The sequence below is a fragment of the Tachysurus vachellii genome, chromosome 4, assembly GCF_030014155.1.
Source record: "Tachysurus vachellii isolate PV-2020 chromosome 4, HZAU_Pvac_v1, whole genome shotgun sequence".
NCBI classification, from domain to species: Eukaryota; Metazoa; Chordata; class Actinopteri; order Siluriformes; family Bagridae; genus Tachysurus; species Tachysurus vachellii.
In genome coordinates, this window is record NC_083463.1 from 11,909,148 (window position 1) to 11,930,986 (window position 21,839).

Sequence of the window (21,839 nt, forward strand, 5' to 3'; positions counted from 1 at the left end):
CTGTAAACAAATAAAAAGCGACGTGCTCTTTAATATGGAAATTGCTAATGTGTAAAAAAAAATTATAATATTATAATTAATATCTAATTATAAAATTATTAAATATACTTATAATAGTTTATGGAAAATAACATTATTGTAGTGGGGAATTGAACAACATCTCTTTAGCCAAGGGTGTGTGTAGAAGGCTCTTAAGCCTCAACTGCTCAGTTCTATAAATGTAGAAATCTATATATATATATATATATAAAACTACGATGAACTACTATGACGGTAGTTGAGCTCCACTGCTGCTTTGCACCTTTAATAAGACGTGTGACGACTGAGCGGTGCCGTGACGTCAGCAGGGCTGTTATAAGCGGACGGGCTGCTATTCTTCTCTTCGCCAGTGGAATATCACAACCAGATTTCTGCACCATACAGGGCAGAGACGGGAACACACAAACACGAGTAAGTGCTTTCATCCAACATCGAACACCAATCTGATGTTGTATTTATTTTGGACATTTACATGATGTCTTGACTCGTTAGACAAATCATTATGATCAGCCTTATAAATGTGTTCTGGCTTCATTCCGTCTTCTGAATCCTAATTCGTTCTTTTGTTCTTTTTCTTCTACGTGCATGTTTTTTTTTGCCTATGGATTTCCCTTTTGTTTTCTACCCCCTCGTCGTTCCAGTGTAGGTGTATTTTGAGTGTATTTGGTCTTGATCCGGTTTCACAGCTCTGACTCGTCTCAGCTCGAGCTTAAATGCCTACGTGGACTTGTGCGTGGACAGAAAAGCCACGCCGAACCACGAGCCCTGCTCAGCAGCTGTGTCCGTGCCGTGTTTATTTCTAAACATCTACGTCTTATACGTCGCTAAGTTACATCACAGTGTTCGTAAAATAGTTTTTAGGTTCGTTTTTAAGCCGTATTTTGAGGTCGTTAGCCGTCTACGCTAGCTGGTGTGAGCTACGAGCTACGTGTCACCACGGCGCATGCGCAGGACAAAGTTTCGGAATAGTCAGTTTAGCTAGAGAGCATGCTAGGTAATAAAATACATCACAACGTTTTAGATGCTGTCGAATAGGACATATCTTTTAATGAATGTTGTGTCGTGTGGTCAGTGTGGTAAAATAAACATTTAAAATCGTTTTAAACCATGGCGATGTTTTTAAAGGACAAGAAATGGTCAAGATTAGCCACGGTGGCTAAGCTAACGCTAGCATATTAACAGTTGACGTAGCACTTAGACAAAATCAGTCAGTGGTAAACAAGTTGGATTTTTTTCCTGTTTATGATTTCTTGTTATAAGTTATTTGATAAGTAATTCTATTTTCAGAGTTAGTTCGGTCTTATTTTGTGGCTTATCCATTCTATTTGTTCAGGTCTTTACTGCCACGCATTATGTTGGCTAGCCAATTGCGACATGAGGATTTTTTTTTTTTTTTTTTTTTTTTTTTTTTTATAAAGGCCAGCTCATCGTATTACTAATGTATTCATCGTATTACTCCTAATGTACTCATCAATGGTAAATGTTAAAGCCTTATTTAGGTATTTCATACAAACTTGTAAATAACTTGGATTAAAGCCCTTTACAGGTTTGTATGAAACACCTAAATGAGTCTACCATAAACCATCTACAAGACTGAGTTATCTCATTGTCTTACCAGTGCTTTATCTGTTCCTGATTAGCTCATTAAGTCATTATATTTCATTTTTTATTTTTTTTATAAAGATAGATATGATCATATAATATGATATGGGTGATTATTAACAGGAATGGTTTAGAAGGTTTCATTTGTTTTAAGATTAGATGAGCTCTGTAGCTCTACTTTCAGGTCTGTATTACATAAAGATGGAACAATTTATTTAACCACTTAATAATAATAATAATAATAATAATAATAATAATAATTTTATTTTTTTTTACGTTCCAGGCTAAAGCTGGCAGGCTGACACGAACAGACAGCTTTACAGGACGGATTATCTGGCAACTGACCATTTAGCTGGTAAGATCTCTGTCCATTTGTAACCATAAGCATTTAAATTTGAAGAGTAATCTTTTGTTTTGCTATGTTCTGATGTGTTCATGTAACAGCAGTGTACTGAACAGTGATTATGGCAGCATCAATTGAATACTCTTTATATAATAAAAAAAAAAAAGAAATGCTAGTTGAACAACTGTAGTTGCAGAATGTTAATGAATGCAGTAGACTATGTAAGAATAGAAAGACATGGTGTCGTGGACTGCTACCTAGTAGGTAATCTGTGCATTGTTCATCTAAATTTCTGTTAATGTGTGAGTTGATTAAGGTGAATATTGCAATGGTTTATATCTGGTAGCTGTGAAATTTTGAAAAAAAAAATTTAAGCATGTTTTAATAAGTTATGAGGATGGCTTAAAAGGAAATTTAGGGATATCTGAAAGGAAAACACAACTGATTTTTAACAAAAAGAGAAGATGACAAATGTGCCCCTCTGTGTTGAGCTGCTAGTATGATAACCTTGTTTCGAGCTTGAGCTCATTTAAAGGGTTAAGTGTGCATTCACAGTGCTCCTCTTGTGGGCTTGATATTTCAGGAGGCCTGCAACGGAAGAGGCCCCTTTAAGGATCATGTGAAAACAGTCTTGTTTCTGTGTGAAGAATATAAACTTGAGCTAAGAAGTATGCATTCAGCATCGAAACAAACTTTCTAAAATGTTTGCATGGCAAACACCGTGCGTCATGAGTGCCCTTTGTTTGAGGAGCTTTAGGGCAGGTCATGTGATGTCAGACATTTTTTTCCTATTTAATGGTTCGTTTTTTTTCCCCCTGTAAATTGACAACTCTCAAGTTGGTACGAAGGTGAGCAGTGACATTTCTACAAGAAAGAATTGTCTGCACACTTACTACAGATAAAGAAGTTGCAAATATGCAGTCTGATACTTTAAGTAGTTGGTTTTCCAACAAGTTGTTTTTTCAGAAAAGGCATGCCTGTTTTTCATTATGCACACATGCTTTATATAACTGCCCTGATTGCTGACATGCGGAATTCTAAAATGTGAGTGCAGCAGTATGGGTTATGTTGGAAATCCTCTTAGCTCTAGAGCTCATTCGGCTAGCTCCTAGGCTTAGAATTAGCTCTTCACTTGGCTAACAGAAGGCCAGCTTTGTCCTTTTGTGTTGGAAGGTATTTTGCTTCATCCTTTATGGGATGTTGGACATTTGTTCAGTCCAGCCCAATAACTAATGTTTTATACTGAAGTTTTATGACTCAAGTCACATTTCCTAGAAACGTGTTACAATGTTTTAAATTCATATCAATTTATCAGCCAGAAAATGACAGTCCATATTAACAGCAGTTAAGGACACACGATTTTGGCCTTTTTTTTTCACGCTCTCCTTGAAATATTTTAATCAGCTGAAATCTCCTCTTGTAGTGGCACACTCGGACTCCGTGTAAACGTGGGATTTCGACCATGAGCTCAGTCGCCGTACTTACGCAGGAACGCTTTAATGAGCATCGCAGTGGCCTTCTGCCAGAGCAGGGTGGAGGTAAGAAACAGAACCAGTCTGCCCAGCCTGCCCAGACCAGACCAGATCACAGAATTTGTATTTATTTTTAAAAATCTGATATGAACGTGCTTGGTCACGTTGTTTGAATTTAAAGCTGCTGTGGCAGGATCAGGTGAGGCAGTAGATGAGGAAAACCTCCCTACCTACAAGGATGCCTTCCCACCTCTGCCTGAAAAGGCTGCTTCACCCGAGGGAGCAGTGGAGCCTGGAAACGCCTGGACTTCGAAAATCAGGCCACTCAAGTCCTCAATCATCACCCAGGTATGAATGGCTTTCGTGCTGTTAAGACATCGATTTGCAGTGATTCAGCGCTTATAGCCTAAATACACAGAATAATTATAAGGTCATACTTTATTTTAAAATTTAAGTTATTAAAGGCTCAAAGATGTCCTTTGGATGAACTCTGTTCACAACCATTTCTCCCAGGTGTTCCATGTGCCTCTGGAGGAGCGCAAGTACAAGGACATGAACCAGTTTGGAGAGGGAGACCAGGCCAAAGTATGTGTTGACATCATGCACAAGACTGGTGCACACCTGGAACTCTCTATGGCTAAGGACCAGGGGCTTTCCATCATGGTGTCTGGGAAACTGGATGCTGTTATGAAGGCCCGTAAGGAGATTGTGTCCCGACTGCAGACTCAGGTGCGCGTTATGGTCAGAAATAGCTTTGCTGTAAAGAAGGGGGAAAACAGGTTTGGCTTTGTTTGTAGTGAATGCATGTTTGAGGACCAATGTTTCGGCCCTAAACAACCGTTCTTAAAACCCGAAAATGGCTTTATTTACCCATCTTGAAAGAAAAGAACAGGTGTGTAGGAAATATGTACTAGATCAGTTTATGTCCCAGACCTTTTAAAGAACTGGTAATTAAAATGTTTGTCAAAATTATTTTTCATTCATTACCTACAGTCTCTGGACACGTTTAACTGGTAACATTATACAAATTATGTGCATCATTAATTTCTTCTGTCAAATGTATTAGGTGGAACTTTTTATAGAAGATTTCTAAATTGACCAGAGATCAGATCTCTTGCCATATCCACATATCTTTACCTGCTCTTTTGCCATAGGCTTCAGCTAATGTGGCTATCCCCAAGGAACATCATCGTTTTGTCATTGGCAAAAATGGGGAGAAGCTGCAGGAGCTTGAGCTCAAGACTGCCACCAAGATCCAGATCCCAAGACCAGACGACCCCAGCAATCTCATCAAGATCTCTGGCACCAAGGAGGGCTTGGAGAAGGCCAAGCATGAGATCCTTCTCATTTCTGCTGAGCAGGTAGAGAACCACCAATTGACTGATACTTAATGTATTTGCTTAATTTGTATAGGAAAGAATAAAAAAAAATTGTCATTCCTACTCCAAAAGCCCAATTATTTTTATAAGCCCTGCTAATTAGCTGCCATTTTTCATTTGTGCACTAATCATTTATTCCTTGCAGGACAAACGTGCGGTGGAGAGACTGAACATCGATAAAGTGTACCATCCTTTTATCACCGGTGCCTATAACAAGGTGGTGGGGGAGATGATGCAGGAAACTGGAGCCCGCATCAACATCCCACCACCCAGCATTAACAAAACTGAGATTGTCATCACTGGGGAGAAAGAGCAGGTTGCTGTTGCAATGGCCATGATCAAAAAGCTCTACGAAGAGAAGGTAAAAGCAAATTAGCATGATGCTGCCATAATAGCCTACTGCAACATGTACATCCAAGATGCTTACTACATTTAGCCTTTGCCACACTACCAAGTGGAATAGATTGCTACAGTAAATTACCGTATGAGCCAAGTTGAAGTCCACAAGTTGAGCTAAAAGTCGTGTGGACTGTTGATTTTAATTGAGCATAGTTCTGTGCATGTGCTGTGCATGTCCTGATTAAGCTCTAGTGTAGTGTCTGCCAAAGTATATGCTTTTACAAAGCTTTAAAGATTCTATCTGTTGGTAATTTAATTGCTGCTGTGAAATTATCCACAGAGCTGTTTTCTTCTCAAATCTTCTAGCTGAAACATGTGCCAAATGGCTTCCTGTGCATTTGCATAGGGCAAAAATGCTGTTTCTTTTATTTACCATGTCCTTGTTTTCTCCTTTCAGAAAAGAAATGTCACCACAATTGCTGTGGAGGTAAAGAAATCTCAGCACAAATATGTGATTGGTCCTAAGGGCAACACCCTGCAGGAGATTCTGGACAGGACTGGCGTCTCGGTCGAGATCCCACCCCCTGACAGCAGCTCAGAGACTGTCATCTTGCGTGGGGAGCCAGACCGGCTAGGCCAGGCACTCACTGAGGTGTACGCCAAGGTAAACACTGGATTTTAGTTCTGAGTGACTGATTAAAATTTCTCAATTTTACCTTACAAAGCAGACATGCAAATATATACATATTCTAAACTAATGTCCTTGGTACCCTAAATATGCAGGCAAACAGCTATACGGTGTCCCATGTCTCAGCTCCTTCTTGGCTTCATCGCTTCATTATTGGGAAGAAGGGACAAAATCTGGCAAAGATCACTCAGCAACTGCCCAAGGTAGGACAATATATTTTTTTCCTTTCTCCAAACTTTATTCCAAAAACAAATATACATGTATATATGCACCTAAATTTATATATATATATATAAAAGTACTTTTGTTATGGTATGTGTTCCTTCTAGGTGCACATCGAGTTCACTGAGGGTGAAGATAAGATCGTTCTTGAAGGACCTACCAAAGACATCCAGATAGTGCAGAGTCAGATTGAAGCCATTGTGACGGACCTGGTAGGAACAGACACTGATGTTTTTTACCAAAGCGGTTAGCTGAAAGTCAGATGAAGTGCACTGGTGCTCTAATGTTTTTTTATTTATTTATTTATTTTTTTTTTGTGGTGGCAGGTTAGTCGTATGGATTACACAGAGATCAGTGTGGACCCAAAGTTCCACAGGCATTTGATAGGGAAAGGTGGTGCCAACAGTGAGTATCACACTTTGAATCATTTCTGTACAAATGTTTAGTACAAATTAGAAGTCAGCAATGAGTGGAATCCTGTGGTCCAACAGAAAAAGATGGAGAGGGTCTTTTTATTTATTTATTTTTGCGCTATTTTAGTATTTCACACACAATTATCTCCTAGTCAACCGCATTAAGGACCAGTACAAAGTTTCGGTGCGTATTCCACCGGACAACGAGAAGAGCAACCTGATCCGTATCGAGGGCGACCCCCAGGGCGTAAAAGAGGCCAAGAAGGAGCTGCTTGAGCTGGCGTCACGCATGGTGAGTGAGCCTGCCCTTACCTAGTCATGCTTCAGGTAATTAGTCTAATGTCAGCTTGTTCTACTTTTAAAACTTGTTGGATTTTGGGTCAGGGTTGAGCTGTTGGTTTTAAATTGTGTTGAAATAAAGAGCTCAATGATGTTACATGGCTTCAGGTCACTGGGAAGTACATTGAAACTTTGTGTTCTGCAGGAGAACGAGCGTACAAAGGACATGATCATTGAACAGCGTTTTCACCGAGCCATCATTGGGCAGAAAGGGGAGAAAATCAAGGAGATTCGGGACAAGTTCCCTGAAGCAAGTTCTCCTTTTTATTTTAAATTTTTTTTTTTGTGCATTTGTGCACAAAAGGGCAATGTGCATTTGTGAAATAACGGTCTAAAATTTTGGAACATTCTTTGCAGGTCATCATTAATTTTCCTGACCCTTCACATAAGAGCGACATTGTACAGTTGAGAGGGCCTCGGACTGAGGTGGAGAAATGCACAAAATTTATGCAGAAGATGGTGGCTGAAATGGTAAGCAATGCCAGGGTTTCAAGTGTTTGTTAGCTGAATAAAAGGTGAATGGGGAGAAATGATGGCAAAAATATTAGTGTGTTAATGGCCTAAATTACATCCTTCTCCACCCCAGGTTGAGAACAGCTTTTCAGTCTCGGTTCCCATCTTCAAGCAATTCCACAAAAACATTATTGGAAAAGGAGGCGCAAATATTAAGAAGGTGAGTGTGTTTTTTATTTGTTTGTTTATTTATTTATTTTAATTTTTTGTGTGTATGTGTACCCTGATTGTTAACAATGTTAAATGTCACTTTGGGGGAGGGGGGGGGTCTTCATAGTTCTCTTGATCTATTTTAGTTGCACCTGCATAAATCATTGCATAAACTTGTTTTTTTCTGACATTTGTGAGCAGGCAGTGGAATGTGTATTAAGATTGACTCTTCCTGTTTTCTTAGATTCGTGAAGAGACCAACACTAAAATTGACCTGCCTGCAGAGAACAGCAACTCTGAGATGATTGTCATCACTGGGAAAAAGGCTAATTGTGAGGCAGCGAAAAACAGGATTCTGGCTATTCAGAAGGAGCTGGTAAAACCTTCAGTTGAATCTGAATTTCAATAGAACTATAGAAATGTAATAGTTCAAAAACTAACATCTGCTCCATTGCTTATTCTTTTTTTTTGTTTGTTTGTTTATTTATTTATTTATTTTTTTAAAATCTGGTTTTAGGCAAACATAACAGAAGTGGAGGTGTCCATCCCTTCAAAGCTGCACAACTCCCTGATTGGTTCCAAAGGACGCTTTGTGCGTTCCATCATGGAGGAATGCGGTGGGGTGCACATCCATTTCCCCACTGAGGGCTCTGGCATTGATGCTGTGACCATCAGGGGACCAGCTGAGGAGGTGGATAAGGCTAAAAAACAGCTGCTGTCCCTAGCTGAGGAGAAGGTAGAGGTCATTGCAGGTCTTTAGTTTAGTAACACTATAACTAATATTTCTACCACTGACTACTAAACTTCAACTTGTAGCAAACTAAAAGCCACACAGCTGAGCTCCGTGCCAAGCCTGAGTACCACAAGTTCCTAATTGGGAAAGGAGGCGGAAACATTCGGAAGGTGCGTGACAGCACAGGTGCCAGAATAATTTTCCCCACACCTGAGGATAAAGATCAGGAACTGATCACAGTCATCGGCACTGAGGAGGCTGTAGCCGAAGCACAGAAGGAGCTTGAAGCCCTCATCAAGAGTTTGGTAAACTTTAACATTTTTCTTGAGCCCTAAAAGTTCCCAGGTGTTGTTGGTGAAGGTTTTACAATGTTGTTAATCTATGATGTGAAATTGCTGCTAGACATATGTCCAAGTAGCCTCTTTATATGGTTGCTGTAGTTTTCAGCTGATCTTGCTGACCCTTACAGTATGTCACTAGATCACACCCAGATTGCTACAGTTACTACAAATTCAGAGTTGCCATAGTTGAGACCATGTTTTACAAAATACCCTTATAAGCCGATTGAACAGACTGACTTTTTTTTTTTTTTTCTTTTCTCTTCTCTCCCTATTTATTTCAGGATAATGTGGTTGAGGATAACTTAAGTGTGGATCCCAAACACCACCGCTTCTTTGTGGCACGGCGTGGCCAGGTTCTGAGAGAGATTGCAGACGAGTACGGTGGTGTGATGGTTAGCTTTCCTCGCACTGGCTCTCAGACTGACAAGGTCACACTCAAAGGAGCCAAAGATTGTGTGGAAGCTGCCAAAAAGCGCATGCAGGAGATTGTTGAAGATTTGGTAAATATATTTCTTATTTCAAATGTGCTTAAACAAACTTGAACAATTTGTGTTTTAATTTTTATGGTTTTTATAGAGGGTATAACCCAACCTGCTGATTCAGTGCAGCTACATAAAATAAAAGGAGGGGACTTTATATTTATATTTATATATATATATATATATGTGTCTGCATGTTAATCTGCACCCTCATTCCTAAGAGAACTTGTAGAGACCTTATGGTACAAGTTATTTATTTGCAAATTCCAATAGGGTCCATTTCAGTTATGAAGGTAGTTAAATCTTCTTACTGAGCTTGAACTAAAAAACACATGCAACATGGATATCCTTAAAGGACTTCTGGAGAAGGGGGAAGTGCCTTAGTGCTTAGTGTTTCCCAAACAATGCTGGCCTACTTCAAGCCAAATGACTTCTCTATGTGCTAATAGAAGTAGAAAAATCTCTTGGAGCCCTCTAGTGGAATGACCAAGAACCACATCAGACAAGACATGTACAGCTCCGGCTAGTGTCCTTACAGTTAATTAACCTTAAAATTTTCCCCACAGGATGCACAGGTTACAATGGAGTGTGTGATTCCCCAGAAGTTCCATCGTTCCATTATGGGTCCTAAAGGTGCTCGCATTCAACAGATCACCAGAGATCACAATGTCCAGATCAAGTTCCCAGAGAGGGAGGATGTACAAGGTAAACACTAACTGCTGCTCAGATGTATTATGTAAATTGTGACCTGGAGAAGGCAGTGTTCAGTACTGACTTTGGCATGCACTGTTCTACACTACTCGCTATTCAACTTGGCACTGTGATGCATGTAAACTGCTGCTTTACACGCACTAACCAAGTTGCGTTCTTTTCATTAGAAAAGAGTTTTGTTCAATAGACATTGTGTTTACTTCAATGTCTGATTAGGAAGATGTATTGGTCATGTCAATATTAAAATAATTAAGGTGAAAAATTGTTTTATGAGGATTTCTGGATGAATCCAGCTTTTTTACCAGCTATAATCAAATGTATCGGGTTTTTATATGTATTTTAAATGTATATACTTGCCTGCTTTTATTCAGCTTCACAGACTGAAGCCCAAGTGCAGGAGAATGGAGAAGCAAATGGTGAGATGAAGGAGAACGCTGATCCTGCGGCCCCAAAGAAATGTGATGTGATTGTGCTTTCTGGTCGCAAAGAGAGATGTGAGGCTGCTGTGGAAGCACTGAAGGTGGTCGTCTGAATTTTCTTGTTACTCATTATGCACATAAATTTTTGGCAGTCACCAATACATTTGCTTTCTTCAGGCTCTGGTTCCTGTAACCATTGAAGTGGAAGTGCCTTTTGAGCTTCATCGCTACATCATTGGGCAGAAGGGAAGTGGCATTCGCAAAATGATGGATGAATTTGAGGTCAGTTCTAGACCCCTTTTAGGCTTTGTCTAAAGCATTCTGCAGCTCAAGAAACAATTCAGTAAAACTTGGTTTATATCATTATTCTTTTGGGGGGTTTTAGGTGCCAATTTAATGAGGTTTTTATTCACTGCCAGGTCAATATTCAAGTGCCTGCTCCTGAGCTCCAGTCCGACATAATCTCCATTACAGGCCTTGCTACTCATCTGGACCGTGCTAAAGAAGGACTTCTTGAGCGCGTCAAAGAGCTGCAGGCTGAACAGGAGGATCGGGTAAATGTGACAGTCTCTTACACTTTGTTCATCATTGTCCCATGCCAAGGATTCATTATTTTTGGACAAAGTCCTGAAGGATCATGCACTTGACGACATTTGCAAAGACCAAATCCATTTTTGTAAACCATTCAGACATTTGCAAGAGACTGTGGGGGCAAAAAAACCTACCTGTTATGGTATGAACTAGCTTCTCTCTCTCTGTCTGGTATAGCAATTGTGCATTTGGTTTTCTCGTAACTTGATCTGGTTCACATTATTTTGAGCACATAAGTTTGGCTTTTGTATTATTCGAAGGAATCATTTAATAGAAGTTTTATCTAGCAACTTGGAGAGTGCTGTTTTTAGTGTTAGCTGTGTATTAATAGATCATTTTCTTCTACAGGCTCTCAGGAGCTTCAAGTTGACCATCACTGTGGATCCCAAATATCACCCCAAGATCATTGGTCGCAAGGGTGCCATAATCACCCAGATTCGTACTGACCATGATGTCAACATACAGTTTCCAGAGAAAAATGATGAAAACCAGGTAATGTTTGATAGCAAATACACCTGTGGTGTAGGAATGTTGAAGACTTTTTATTTTTTATTTTTAAAAGAATGTCTTAAATTTTTCTATTGTGCATGATTTGCAATATTTGACCTTTTGTGTTTAGGACCAGATCAACATCACAGGCTATGAGCAGAATGCTATAGCAGCACGTGATGCTATCCAAGCCATTGTTGACGAACTTGAGGAGATGATATCTGAGGACATTACCTTGGATAGCAGAGTTCACGCTCGCATCATTGGTGCTCGTGGCAAGGGCATTCGCAAAATCATGGATGAGTTTAAAGTGAGAACATGTTTTACAAAAGCTAAAATTCAAAATAGAATCTATGAATATTGATGGGCAAGAGCAAGTCATTCATTTGTAGCTAGTGACCATGTAGTTTAGTATTCTTTTCTTGCGTTGTTTGAAATGGCTTAGCTACATGTAAAATCTTTCACACTATGCTTGCAAGACAATAAGTCTGGTGTATATTTTTGATGTTGGATTTATTTATTTTTATTTTTTTTCTTTTACCCAGGTTGATCTTAGGTTTCCTCAGAGTGGAGCTGCAGATCCTAATTTGGTTACTGTAACTGGCCGTCCAGAGATGGTTGATGAAGCCATAGATCACCTCCTGAACTTGGAGGAGGAATATGTACGTAAGCTTTGAGCTGCCTAGATCAGTTAAAGTTGTAAAATGGTTGTACTGCTGCATTACACCCAACAACCCCATGTAAAATTAGCTCCTGAAACCATGGCTGTAAATTCATACCAGCTCAGAGATGTGAGACTCTGTGGTTTGTAGTTATTTAGGCCAAATTCTGAAGTGAACATTGTTGCAGTAGTTTAGTGGCCCAGAGCAACTTGAAGAAAGAGCAACTTGAACAGTGTAGATTTTTCAGTGTATATTAGTAAATTAAATGTGTTTTGATTTGGGTGTATTGTAAAGAACTTTTTTTTTTTCCCTTCCCCCTCTCTCCCATTCCCCCAGATGGCTGATGTGGTAGAAAATGAGGCAAAGATGGCCTACATGAAGCCATCTGGATCTGCAGCAGCCAACAATGAAGAACCACGTGGGCCCTCCAAGGGCTTTGTGGTGAGGGAGGCACCCTGGGCTACCAGTAACGAGAAGGTAAACCTAAAGGCAGTTTGCTCAAGTCTAATTGCCTGTCTCTGAAGTACTGTTTTTGTTTAGTCTATTTATAATTCTGCTACAGTTAAAACAGTCATTTGCAAAGTGTCTATAAACACAATGTTCAATTAAGGGGGGAAAATGCATAGATGTGTCATCTCTACTTTCTGTAGCAAGTTCATGAACATGTTCACTCAAAGAAATATAAAATCTTAACTAGATTACAATTTTATAAAACGTTTTTTTAAGCTATTGGAAATTCTAACTTGAACCTGTGGGGTTTCTGTTGTACATTTTATTTAATTTCTTATTTACTCCTCCCCCCCCCCCCCTTTCCCCCATTTGTTCAGGCCCCTGATATGAGTAGTTCTGAGGACTTCCCCAGCTTTGGTGCTCCTGTAGCTGCTGCCAGATCTTCGCCATGGGGACCTAAACGTTTTTGAAGTGATCTGTGGTCAACAGTTGTCTCCCCTTAACCCTTTCTGCCCTTCGGTTTCTACCCTTTGGATGTTGACTTACTAGTGAAATGACCCATATTCCTCTCTTTCCAGTCCCCAACCAAAAATAAATTGTGCTGCACATGTGTGTGCATTATTTTCTTAAGATGACCTCTAATATTTCTCCCAGGTCTAGAAAGCTGTCTAAGGTTTTATGAGCATAAAAGGAGTTTCATTGTACTCTACTGGGTTTAGTGTATTTTAATTCTGATCTGCCTCTGTAGCTTTACCCAATGGTTTGAAAAATGATTTTGTCTAAATTGTTTGCTTTCAGATCATTGTGTGATAGATGATACACACTCAACAGTGCTTCAGGTCTAAACAGTGATTCAGTACAAACATGTTAACTGTACACTTGAGTGTTCAGGGTTGATTTAAGCTGCTCTGTTTTAGTTGCCTTTGCAGTGGGGTGGGGTAAAACATACTGTATACCTCTAAAGATGCTTCTGATTGAAGTCATGCACCCAAAGGAAATGGGTAACTGGTTTTTTTTTTTTTTTTTTTTTTTTCTTTTTCTTTTTCTTTTAAAACATGTCTCTCCCCAAGGTAGCTGTATAATCTCGTTCAGACATTTCGGTGGTCTTCCCCTCGTCCTGTCTTTCCCCTTTTTGTAATTTTCATGGATCTGGACAGGAAATCAGTGTTCAGCACAGCCTTAGAATCTTTAAACAATAGACAAACATGTTCACTACAGAATTCTCAACCAAACTGCCAGCTTTTTTTGAGGTGCAAGATGTGTAGTCTCCTATGAAAATAGTTCTCTGACTTGAGGTCCACACTAAATGAGTTGATGTCTATGCTGTCCCTTTTGATATTCATAAAAATCCTGATTATGGAAAAATGAATCAAATCGTGCTGGGAGCGGATAAAGCATACCATTTTGTGCCAATAAATTGTCAAGTATGCTCATGTGTTGCTCATCTTTGCTCTTGGGTTAGTGTTTTTAGCCCCCATTTTTTTGTCTTCCAGTTGCTATGCAGGTTTTGGTCTGAATTCATAGCAATGGCCCTCTCAATAGCCTTACATGAATTATGCAAACATGTACAAACAAATATGGATAACACTGGAAAAGAAATCCAAAAAAAAACAAAAACAAATAAAAATGGAACATTTGAAGCTTGACTTTTTGTTTCTTTTACCAATAACCAGCTCTAATTACATTTTGATAATTGGTTGTAATGTTCTCTAAAACCACACACTTTGCCATTAACTTTAGTCGATCTGAGCTGCTGCTTCATTAATCAATCCTAATCCTTAATCATGCAATGGTTGGGTTTTTGTTTAAATCCCACGTGCATGGCCAAAACTTTTGACAATGACCTATATTAGTTTTCACAAAATCTTCTGCCTCAGTTTTTATGATGGCAATTAACGTACACTCCAGAATGTTAGACTGAAGAGTAGTGAGACGAATGGCAGATACTTGCAAAGTTCCTCTTTGCCATGAAAATTTCCACCCATTTTCACTGCATTTCAGCCCTGCTACAAAAGGACTAGCTGACATCATGTCAGTGATTCTTAACAAAGGTGAGCGTGTTGAGGACAAGGCTGGAGATCACTGTCATACTATGTTAGAATACCAGACTGGAAGCTTTAAAAGGAGGGTAGTGCTTGAAATTGTTCTTGAAAAGACCATTGTTCTTCCTCTGTTACCCATGGTTACAGATGCAGTCATCATACAAAAAGATATTTACAGGCAAGGACATAGCTGCTTCAGGGCACCCAGGAAAGTCCAGCAAGCACCAGGATTTCTCCTAAAGTTGATTCAGCTGCAGGATCGGGGCACCACCAGTGCAGAGCTTGATCAGGAATACATGCACAGTGATGTAAAGACTTTTGGAGGATATCCTGGTATCAAAAAGGGCAGCAAAGAAGACAAATACTGACAAACTTCAAATATTATTTCTGCAAGAATGAGCTTCCATCATTGGAGGCCAAAGAGGAGATATATGGATCATCCATATATCTCCTCTTTGGCCTTCCAATGGTGCGAGAGTAGAGTATGCCAAGAATAGAGTTAGGTGGAAACTGATGATTTGCTGTGGTGACCCCTAACAGAAAAAGCTGAAGGGAAAAGATGGCTGCCATCAGTCAGGCTGTGGCAAAGAAGTTGATTGACACCATGTCAGGGTGAATTTCAGAGGTCTTGAAACGTCAACACTGCAAATTGACTCTGCATAAACTTAATGTAATTGTAATTATACTTCAGCATACCATAGTAACATCTGACAAAAAGATCTAAAAAAACAGAAACGGCAGACGTTGTGAAATTTAGCATGTATATAATCTTTTGGCCACAGGTGTACTTTTTGACTATTTTTGTGGGTGACCCAGATACTTAAATAGAAAACAGTAAGTGGCCCGTACGGGGATCGAACCCGCGACCTTGGCGTTATTAGCACCACGCTCTAACCAACTGAGCTAACCGGCCTGCCGCAGCTTATGTGGTTCATGTACTATTGTCTACCACCCTTATTGTCTACCGCCGTTCAAATATAGATAATTCATTGAATTAATTAGATAATTAAACATTTTAGAACAATTGGCATAACCTGACAAATATTGTGTAGATGTTTTGTGCCGCCAAAATAGCTCTGACCCTTCAGAAAGATGTACTGTGGAGAATGACGTTAGTACAAGATCATTTACATACATAGGTTGTGAGGCCTCCATGAATCGGACTTGTTTATCCAACACAACCCACAATTTTATAAAATTGTAAGATTGCGTTAAGGTCTTTAGGACTTTTAATGACGTCATATTCAATGGCTCGTTGGTCTAGGGGTATGATTCTCGCTTTGGGTGCGAGAGGTCCCGGGTTCAAATCCCGGACGAGCCCATAGTTTTTTTATTTCTGCATTTTTATCTCTTAACGCAAAATTAGGAAACTTCACAGGCTTATACAATGCCACAGCTGGGATCTATGATTAAACTCGCACTCAGAACAGCCTCCATTCTTTGGCATCTGCAGTGTTGGAAACATTACCGAGATTATGGAACATGATTGCAACCGTTAACATAATTAAGATCGTCAATAGAGTCAATCTAATAATAACAAAAACTTCATTAATACAGAATATTCCAGCAAACGGTTATTCATGACACTCACAGAGATTTGTCCTGCACATGTTTATTGTGCGTTGGTGGTATAGTGGTTAGCATAGCTGCCTTCCAAGCAGTTGACCCGGGTTCGATTCCCGGCCAACGCAGATTAGTCTTTTTCGATTAAAGCTGTACAAAATATTGAGTCTATTTGGGTTTATGGCCTATGTCATAATTGTACGTTGTTTGGGTAATGACGTTTGCCCAGTGTTTAAAGAGTTGTCGTAGATAGTTTGTTCTTTACCTGAAGATGAGATGTAGATGAAGACAATTAAGTTACTGTTTTATCTTGGATTCAAAGGGCTTTTTTCATTCTAATGAAGCAGGAGCCACATCTGATTCCACTCGTTTAATCAGTTGATTGTGGCTGTGAATACGGAACCAGGGACCCATTTAACTAAACAGATAGATTTCAGGTAACCCTTCACTATTATATATATTTTTTTTAACATATATTTGATTTCAAACATTAACACTGCATTTCACTACCGTACATTTCGGCATGTTAGTTGTTCATATTCCAGCTGTATCAAACATGATAGATGTTTAAGTATATCAAGTACTTTATACAATAAATAAATATCTGTTAATATTTGATAATTCAAAATCCAAAGTAAAAGAAGCTAAAAAGGGTAAATTAAATAATTTTAATAATAGTAATAGTAGATCAATGAGTTAGCATAATAAATTAATAAGAAAGGCAAGTGATTCAAAGCAGTTAGTATGACATGGAATAATTAATTTCATTGCATAAACAAAGGCCCCTCACTATTTCATGATCATAATTCAGCTCTTTAAATAATAGATGCATTATTGAAATTTGTAAAACAATTTTCTTTTAATTATTCTTGTAATTTTCACCTTTAGAACTATTTTATTATATATTAGATATTATTTGCCTATAGACCTCCTTGTATTTGAGCATCAACCAGTTTTAAAAATGTAAGAGCCCAATACAACTATAATAACTGTAATATTCGGTAACTAACTAAATAACCAGATAAATAAATCACAGATCTATATACATTGCATTAACATGGTGCTATATGTCGTATACATCTTCATTAAATCTTTATTAAACATACTGTCTATAGTTATGTTTTTATTTCATTTGGTAGCACTAATTGAACAATTTATATTTAGTACAAGCTTTAGTCTGTGCACTTCTGGCAGAGTTCACTCACACATACCTATACAGTCTTCCTATTTCCTTCTCAGTTCTGCCTTTTGTATTATTTATTTATTTATTTTTGCTCTCACATAAGCTTAAAGGCATAATCATGGCACAATTAAGATAATTTCAGCACGAGAGCTGGTGGGTAGAGAACTAATTTTCACGCCTCCTAATCGAGGAGGCCTGTCAGATGAAGATAGAGAGATGATTTGAGGGAAATTGTCTTGGCTGAGCCTTTGGAGTGTGAAGCCCAGGTGGCTGCAGGTATCTTCTCGCCCGTGAGCAAATTTGGGTTTGATTTGCCACACTGGTGAGATGACTGGAATGGCAGACTTTCCTCTGTGCTTGTCTCTTGAGGGGGGATTTTTCAATTTATTATCAACTTTTACTTGCCTTCCACAGCTGCTGTGCTCCTGGATGAGAAACTCTAGGCTTATCCTTACACTTACAACCTCCCTTCTTTGCCTTCTCTCTGTCAACTTGAGACTCATCCATTTATTTGTACCACACATCCACATCTGTTAGATCGTGATAGGAAATCAAATAGAATAAAGACCATTTAAAACCAGAGCAGGAACTGTCAGTCGGAGGCCAGTCGTTCAGACCATAATGTGTTCCTCTTTCTTTCTCTTTTATGTTTGTGATCTATTGATTAGGAATGGCTTTATTTAGTTTACACACATACATACAAACATATATACACACATTACATACACATATATGTGTGTATGGGTGTAAATTAGCTAAACTCCCATGTAAACAGGGAAATTAATAAGAAAGTGGTAAATATCTGAATGTCTGAAACAATAGTTGGTAAATAAATATTAAACCAGGAACTGACCTGTGTTGGTTTTTCAGATTAGGGTTTTTAATTATTTTACACCGAACACCTAGCAGCTACTGCTATAGCAGCACTGAACAATTTTCTATGCTAATCCAAACTGGTTAGACATGGGCAACAGATGGGCAACCACTTTTGATTGAAATGACTTGTAACACTGACTACAACTTTACAAAGAAAACAGTTAGCAAACAATACCAGAGAGCATATAGAAATGATTAGCAGGCTACATATGAGTAAGGAGTGCTGTGACAGGAACTGAATCAACACAAGCTGGAGTGATGTGGGATGTGGGAATCTGCTATGGGTGGCTGACAAAGGGGCTTATGATCTATATTCATTAAATGTACACAATTTAAACCATTCACATTTTAGCTGTAGCTAAATTAGCAAGTTTAAAATGCATTTATTTGTTCCCTGCTTCTTTTCCATTTTTTGTACTAAGTATTACCTTAAAGATTTTGTGATGAGTTATTGCCTATTATAAATACTAAATAAATAATGAATACTTCCGTCAACCGCTAGATGGCACCACACCATTGATATGCTTTCATTCTCCATCCTCATATAGATTTCTAGCTTCTATAGGCAATAGGTATTATTTTACAAATTATGTTATTCGTTGTTCCTTTAATAATATGGTGGGGGCTGACAGTATGCTCTTGAATTGGCATATCTTAAGTCTATGAAACTCTCCCAGTCTATGAAGGTGACGCTTAATTCATCATAAACATACTCAGTATATATATATATATATATATGTATATATATATATATATATATATATATTTTTTTTTATATATATATATATATTAAAACAAGGTTACTAAATTGAGCCTAAATTAAAGCTGACATATCTACAGCATTAACACATCTGTATTGTGTAATTAATCAAACAATTTTACAAAATGATCAGTCAGGAATCTGCTGAAGCAAACAAATTGAAGATGACCTTAGAATAAATCCATTCACGTATCATCAATATTTACAGAGTTTATCATTTAGATCATCACAAAATCTTTTATAAAGATCTCTCAATGTCTCAGCATTTATACGTTTATTGTGTGCTGTTGGTCTGTACTGTGCCTCGAATTTCAGATTGTAATGATGCAGTAAAAACGGCCAGTAGAGTTAATAAACAGTGAAACTGCAGTATCTCCTGTATATGGCTGCACGGACAAAGCTCAATCACATGAAAGAGAAAATCTATTTAAGAAGTGAGTCACTTTTCAGGAGATGAGTTTGCAAATACAAAGTCCTCTGACCAAGGCCTGGAAGAAGGCTTAATCATTTGAAATGCCACTGAAATTAAAAGGCCCTAAACAATAATTATCTCTCTCGCTTGTTGCCCAGCCACGCTCCATGTGACTTGACCTTCTTTGACTGAGGGCATATTGGTGTATGCTGGCAATCACAACAGCACCAGCTCTTACTCTCTTCTCCCCTGCTCCTTAATTGATACTCTGCATTTCATTCATCGCAGCCCTCATAGGTTTCACCTTTTTCCCAGAGAAATATTTGACAGTGATATTTCAATCCTAGCACCTCCAGTGTGTTAAATCTTTCACATTCATGCATTCAATTCTTGTCATTTTCTCACTCAAATACACACGCAGGGTGTTTCAGTCTCAGGAGTGTGCAGTAAGGACAGTTCCATAATAATCAAAAGCATGTTTGGCCTTGATTTTAGCTGGGTTTTTGGAGGATTTTTTTGCCCGTTTTTCCACTGCTGATATTTGCTTACAGGCATGTTTTTTTGTGGAACTGTTTGCAAGGTGACCAGCAGTTCTTGAACAGTAAATGCATACCTTTTATGCTCATGTGTGAGTCGATTTTGTTTTTCCTCTCCTCTTTTGTGATGTGAGATAACAGGTTTTGTCTGTGAGCTGATGTTTTTCTGTCTCTGTTTTGGCCTGGTGTGCTGTGCTTCACTGAGCTGTGACACAGAAGTGTGATTCAGAGCCAAAGCGTGTGATGAAACTGTAAACATGCTGTTGTCTTGCACATTGTTCCTTTTTCTTCCAGCTGTGTCTTGGTGAGAGACTCTCAAACAGCAGTTTTGTGCATCATATTAGGTAATAAAATAAACTCTAGGACAGGTGAGCGTATTGAGAGCATGCATCTACCACTAATTATTCTGGGAAAGTTTCATTTTATTTTGGAGAACGCATTTAGCTCTTGGTTGCACAATTCCAGTCGACTACAAACTGTTGTACAAAAAAAAGACGACATTTACATTTACTTTATTAACTATCCACTAACAAGTTAGGATGTGTTCCCTTCTGAGCCTGGTTCCTCTCAAGGTTTCTTTCTCATCTCAGGGAGACGCCTCAGACTTGCTCATTAGGGATAAACGTTAGGGATAAATAGTAGCTTAATTTAAAATTTACATTTTTTATTCTGTTTGTTTGCTTCCATAACAAATTTAAATTTGCTAAATGCCCTATACAAATAAATTAATTGAAATTTAAATGTTACTTTTATTCATTCATCTTTAGCAAGTGTTTTTTCCTGAGCAGGGTCGCAGTGGATCAAGAGAATCCTTTACCCTAGATGGGCTTACAGTCCATCAAAGATCATCATGCACACACATACTCCTATAGTCATAGGAGCCATTTAGAGTAGATAATGCACCCATGTCTCTGGACAGTGGGAGGAAACCAGAGAACCTTGAGAAAACCCATGGGAACACAGGAAGAACACAAGAAACTCCACACAGGCAGTAAACTGAGTTCAGCATGGACGCTGGGGCCTGTGCTGCTGTGCTGCCAATTTAGAAGTTGTATTTAAAAAACATTCATACATTTATTTCAGTTAAGACTACAGAGCTGACTCACAAACTTTCAGTTAATTAATTTGCACATTAGTCTATAATAACATATTCTTGTTTCTAAAGTAATAATCTCTTAGAATCTATTTCTAGGATTAACATATTCTCAGTCCTGTCACTGGCCTAGAGATGAGGAATAACCTGCACATCAAATATTAGGGCCAATGTCATACCCTTTACTCATGCCTTTCAGCTTGAATGACGAAAAAGTAGCCATTTTGCTCATGTTCGCTCTCTCACTATGAGATAGGACATATAACTCATGACGCTCCACAGTCCTGCTCTAAGATCCATGGTAAACGGTTGTGAAATAGCTGGAGAAAAGGGGATTTGGCGAGATGGACCAGCACAATGACGTTGTCTCGAATTCAGCCCCTCAAGTCGCCTGACTTTGGTGAAAAGCCCTTCAGTATTTCCTGTCAAACGGAGCAATTTTTTCTTTACTTCTCCTTAAGTGTCTAGACAGTGCTTTTCTTGCTCCGTTGGTTCCCTTGGACAGAGACCAAATCTCCACTCTCAGAGGTGATAAGAGCTGTTTTATCGGTTGAGGCGAGTGTCACTCAGGTGGGATATGTGAGGATGTGAGGGCCCCTCCTCTCGCTTCTTGATGGGAGAGTAACCTTGACCAAAGCTTACAAACACCGTACACTGCACAGCGTATACGATACATTAGTGCATTACCTGATCACAAAGCTGTGGGTCACCAATTTGTTGAGGAATGTGTGGTTTTACACCTCAGCCAAGATTCTGTTCGGTTCAAAATGAGTGAAACAATAGCAAAAAAAAAGTCCAATAGAATATATAATTGTATTACAGACAGAGGTGAAATATTTATATAATAAATATTTTCACCCTATAATAAACAGAAGACCATTAAACCTATTTCTTGGTTTATTCAGTGATTTCAGGCTTACATTTTTCTTGCTTCTTTCTAGACATACATGCTTTATCTGCCAAAACAAAAAGTCAATCCCAACACTGAAATCGTTAAATA

The 21,839-nt window shown here is 38.7% G+C and overlaps 1 protein-coding gene and 3 non-coding genes across 5 annotated transcripts; 3 read left to right on the forward strand and 1 right to left on the reverse strand.

Moving 5' to 3' along the window:
• The first annotated feature begins 307 nt into the window (after positions 1-307).
• Positions 308-13,803, forward strand: hdlbpa (high density lipoprotein binding protein a). 2 transcript variants are annotated; one of them, XM_060867778.1, is made up of 28 exons: positions 308-450; positions 1,925-1,996; positions 3,408-3,522; positions 3,638-3,804; positions 3,970-4,185; positions 4,611-4,817; positions 4,981-5,196; positions 5,632-5,838; positions 5,958-6,065; positions 6,192-6,296; positions 6,411-6,489; positions 6,650-6,789; positions 6,982-7,086; positions 7,194-7,307; positions 7,423-7,509; positions 7,744-7,875; positions 8,017-8,235; positions 8,316-8,537; positions 8,855-9,073; positions 9,619-9,757; positions 10,135-10,283; positions 10,360-10,464; positions 10,602-10,736; positions 11,122-11,265; positions 11,393-11,572; positions 11,808-11,924; positions 12,261-12,401; positions 12,752-13,803. In XM_060867778.1, exons 3-28 carry the CDS (start codon positions 3,447-3,449, stop codon positions 12,842-12,844), a joined length of 3,822 nt encoding a protein of 1,273 aa, XP_060723761.1. In that variant the 5' UTR covers positions 308-450; positions 1,925-1,996; positions 3,408-3,446; the 3' UTR covers positions 12,845-13,803. The 2 variants fall into 2 exon arrangements, with proteins under 2 accessions (XP_060723761.1, XP_060723762.1); XM_060867779.1 differs by lacking the exon at positions 308-450 and adding an exon at positions 1,015-1,033.
• A 1,452-nt stretch (positions 13,804-15,255) lies between these two features.
• Positions 15,256-15,329, reverse strand: trnai-aau (transfer RNA isoleucine (anticodon AAU)). The gene has a single exon. It is a non-coding gene; the product is annotated as a tRNA-Ile (tRNA).
• Positions 15,330-15,665: 336 nt separating this feature from the next.
• Positions 15,666-15,737, forward strand: trnap-ugg (transfer RNA proline (anticodon UGG)). The gene has a single exon. It is a non-coding gene; the product is annotated as a tRNA-Pro (tRNA).
• Positions 15,738-16,035: 298 nt separating this feature from the next.
• trnag-ucc (transfer RNA glycine (anticodon UCC)) lies at positions 16,036-16,107 on the forward strand. Its single transcript has one exon. It is a non-coding gene; the product is annotated as a tRNA-Gly (tRNA).
• Positions 16,108-21,839: the final 5,732 nt, after the last annotated feature.

Coding starts and splice junctions, on each gene's coding strand:
- hdlbpa (XM_060867778.1), top strand. CDS start 3,447: ATGAGCTCAGTCGCCGTACTTACGCAGGAACGCTTTAATGAGCATCGC. Junction 10,737..11,121: donor AGGCTGAACAGGAGGATCGG/GTAAATGTGACA, acceptor TTTCTTCTACAG/GCTCTCAGGAGCTTCAAGTT. Junction 11,266..11,392: donor AGAAAAATGATGAAAACCAG/GTAATGTTTGAT, acceptor TTTTGTGTTTAG/GACCAGATCAACATCACAGG.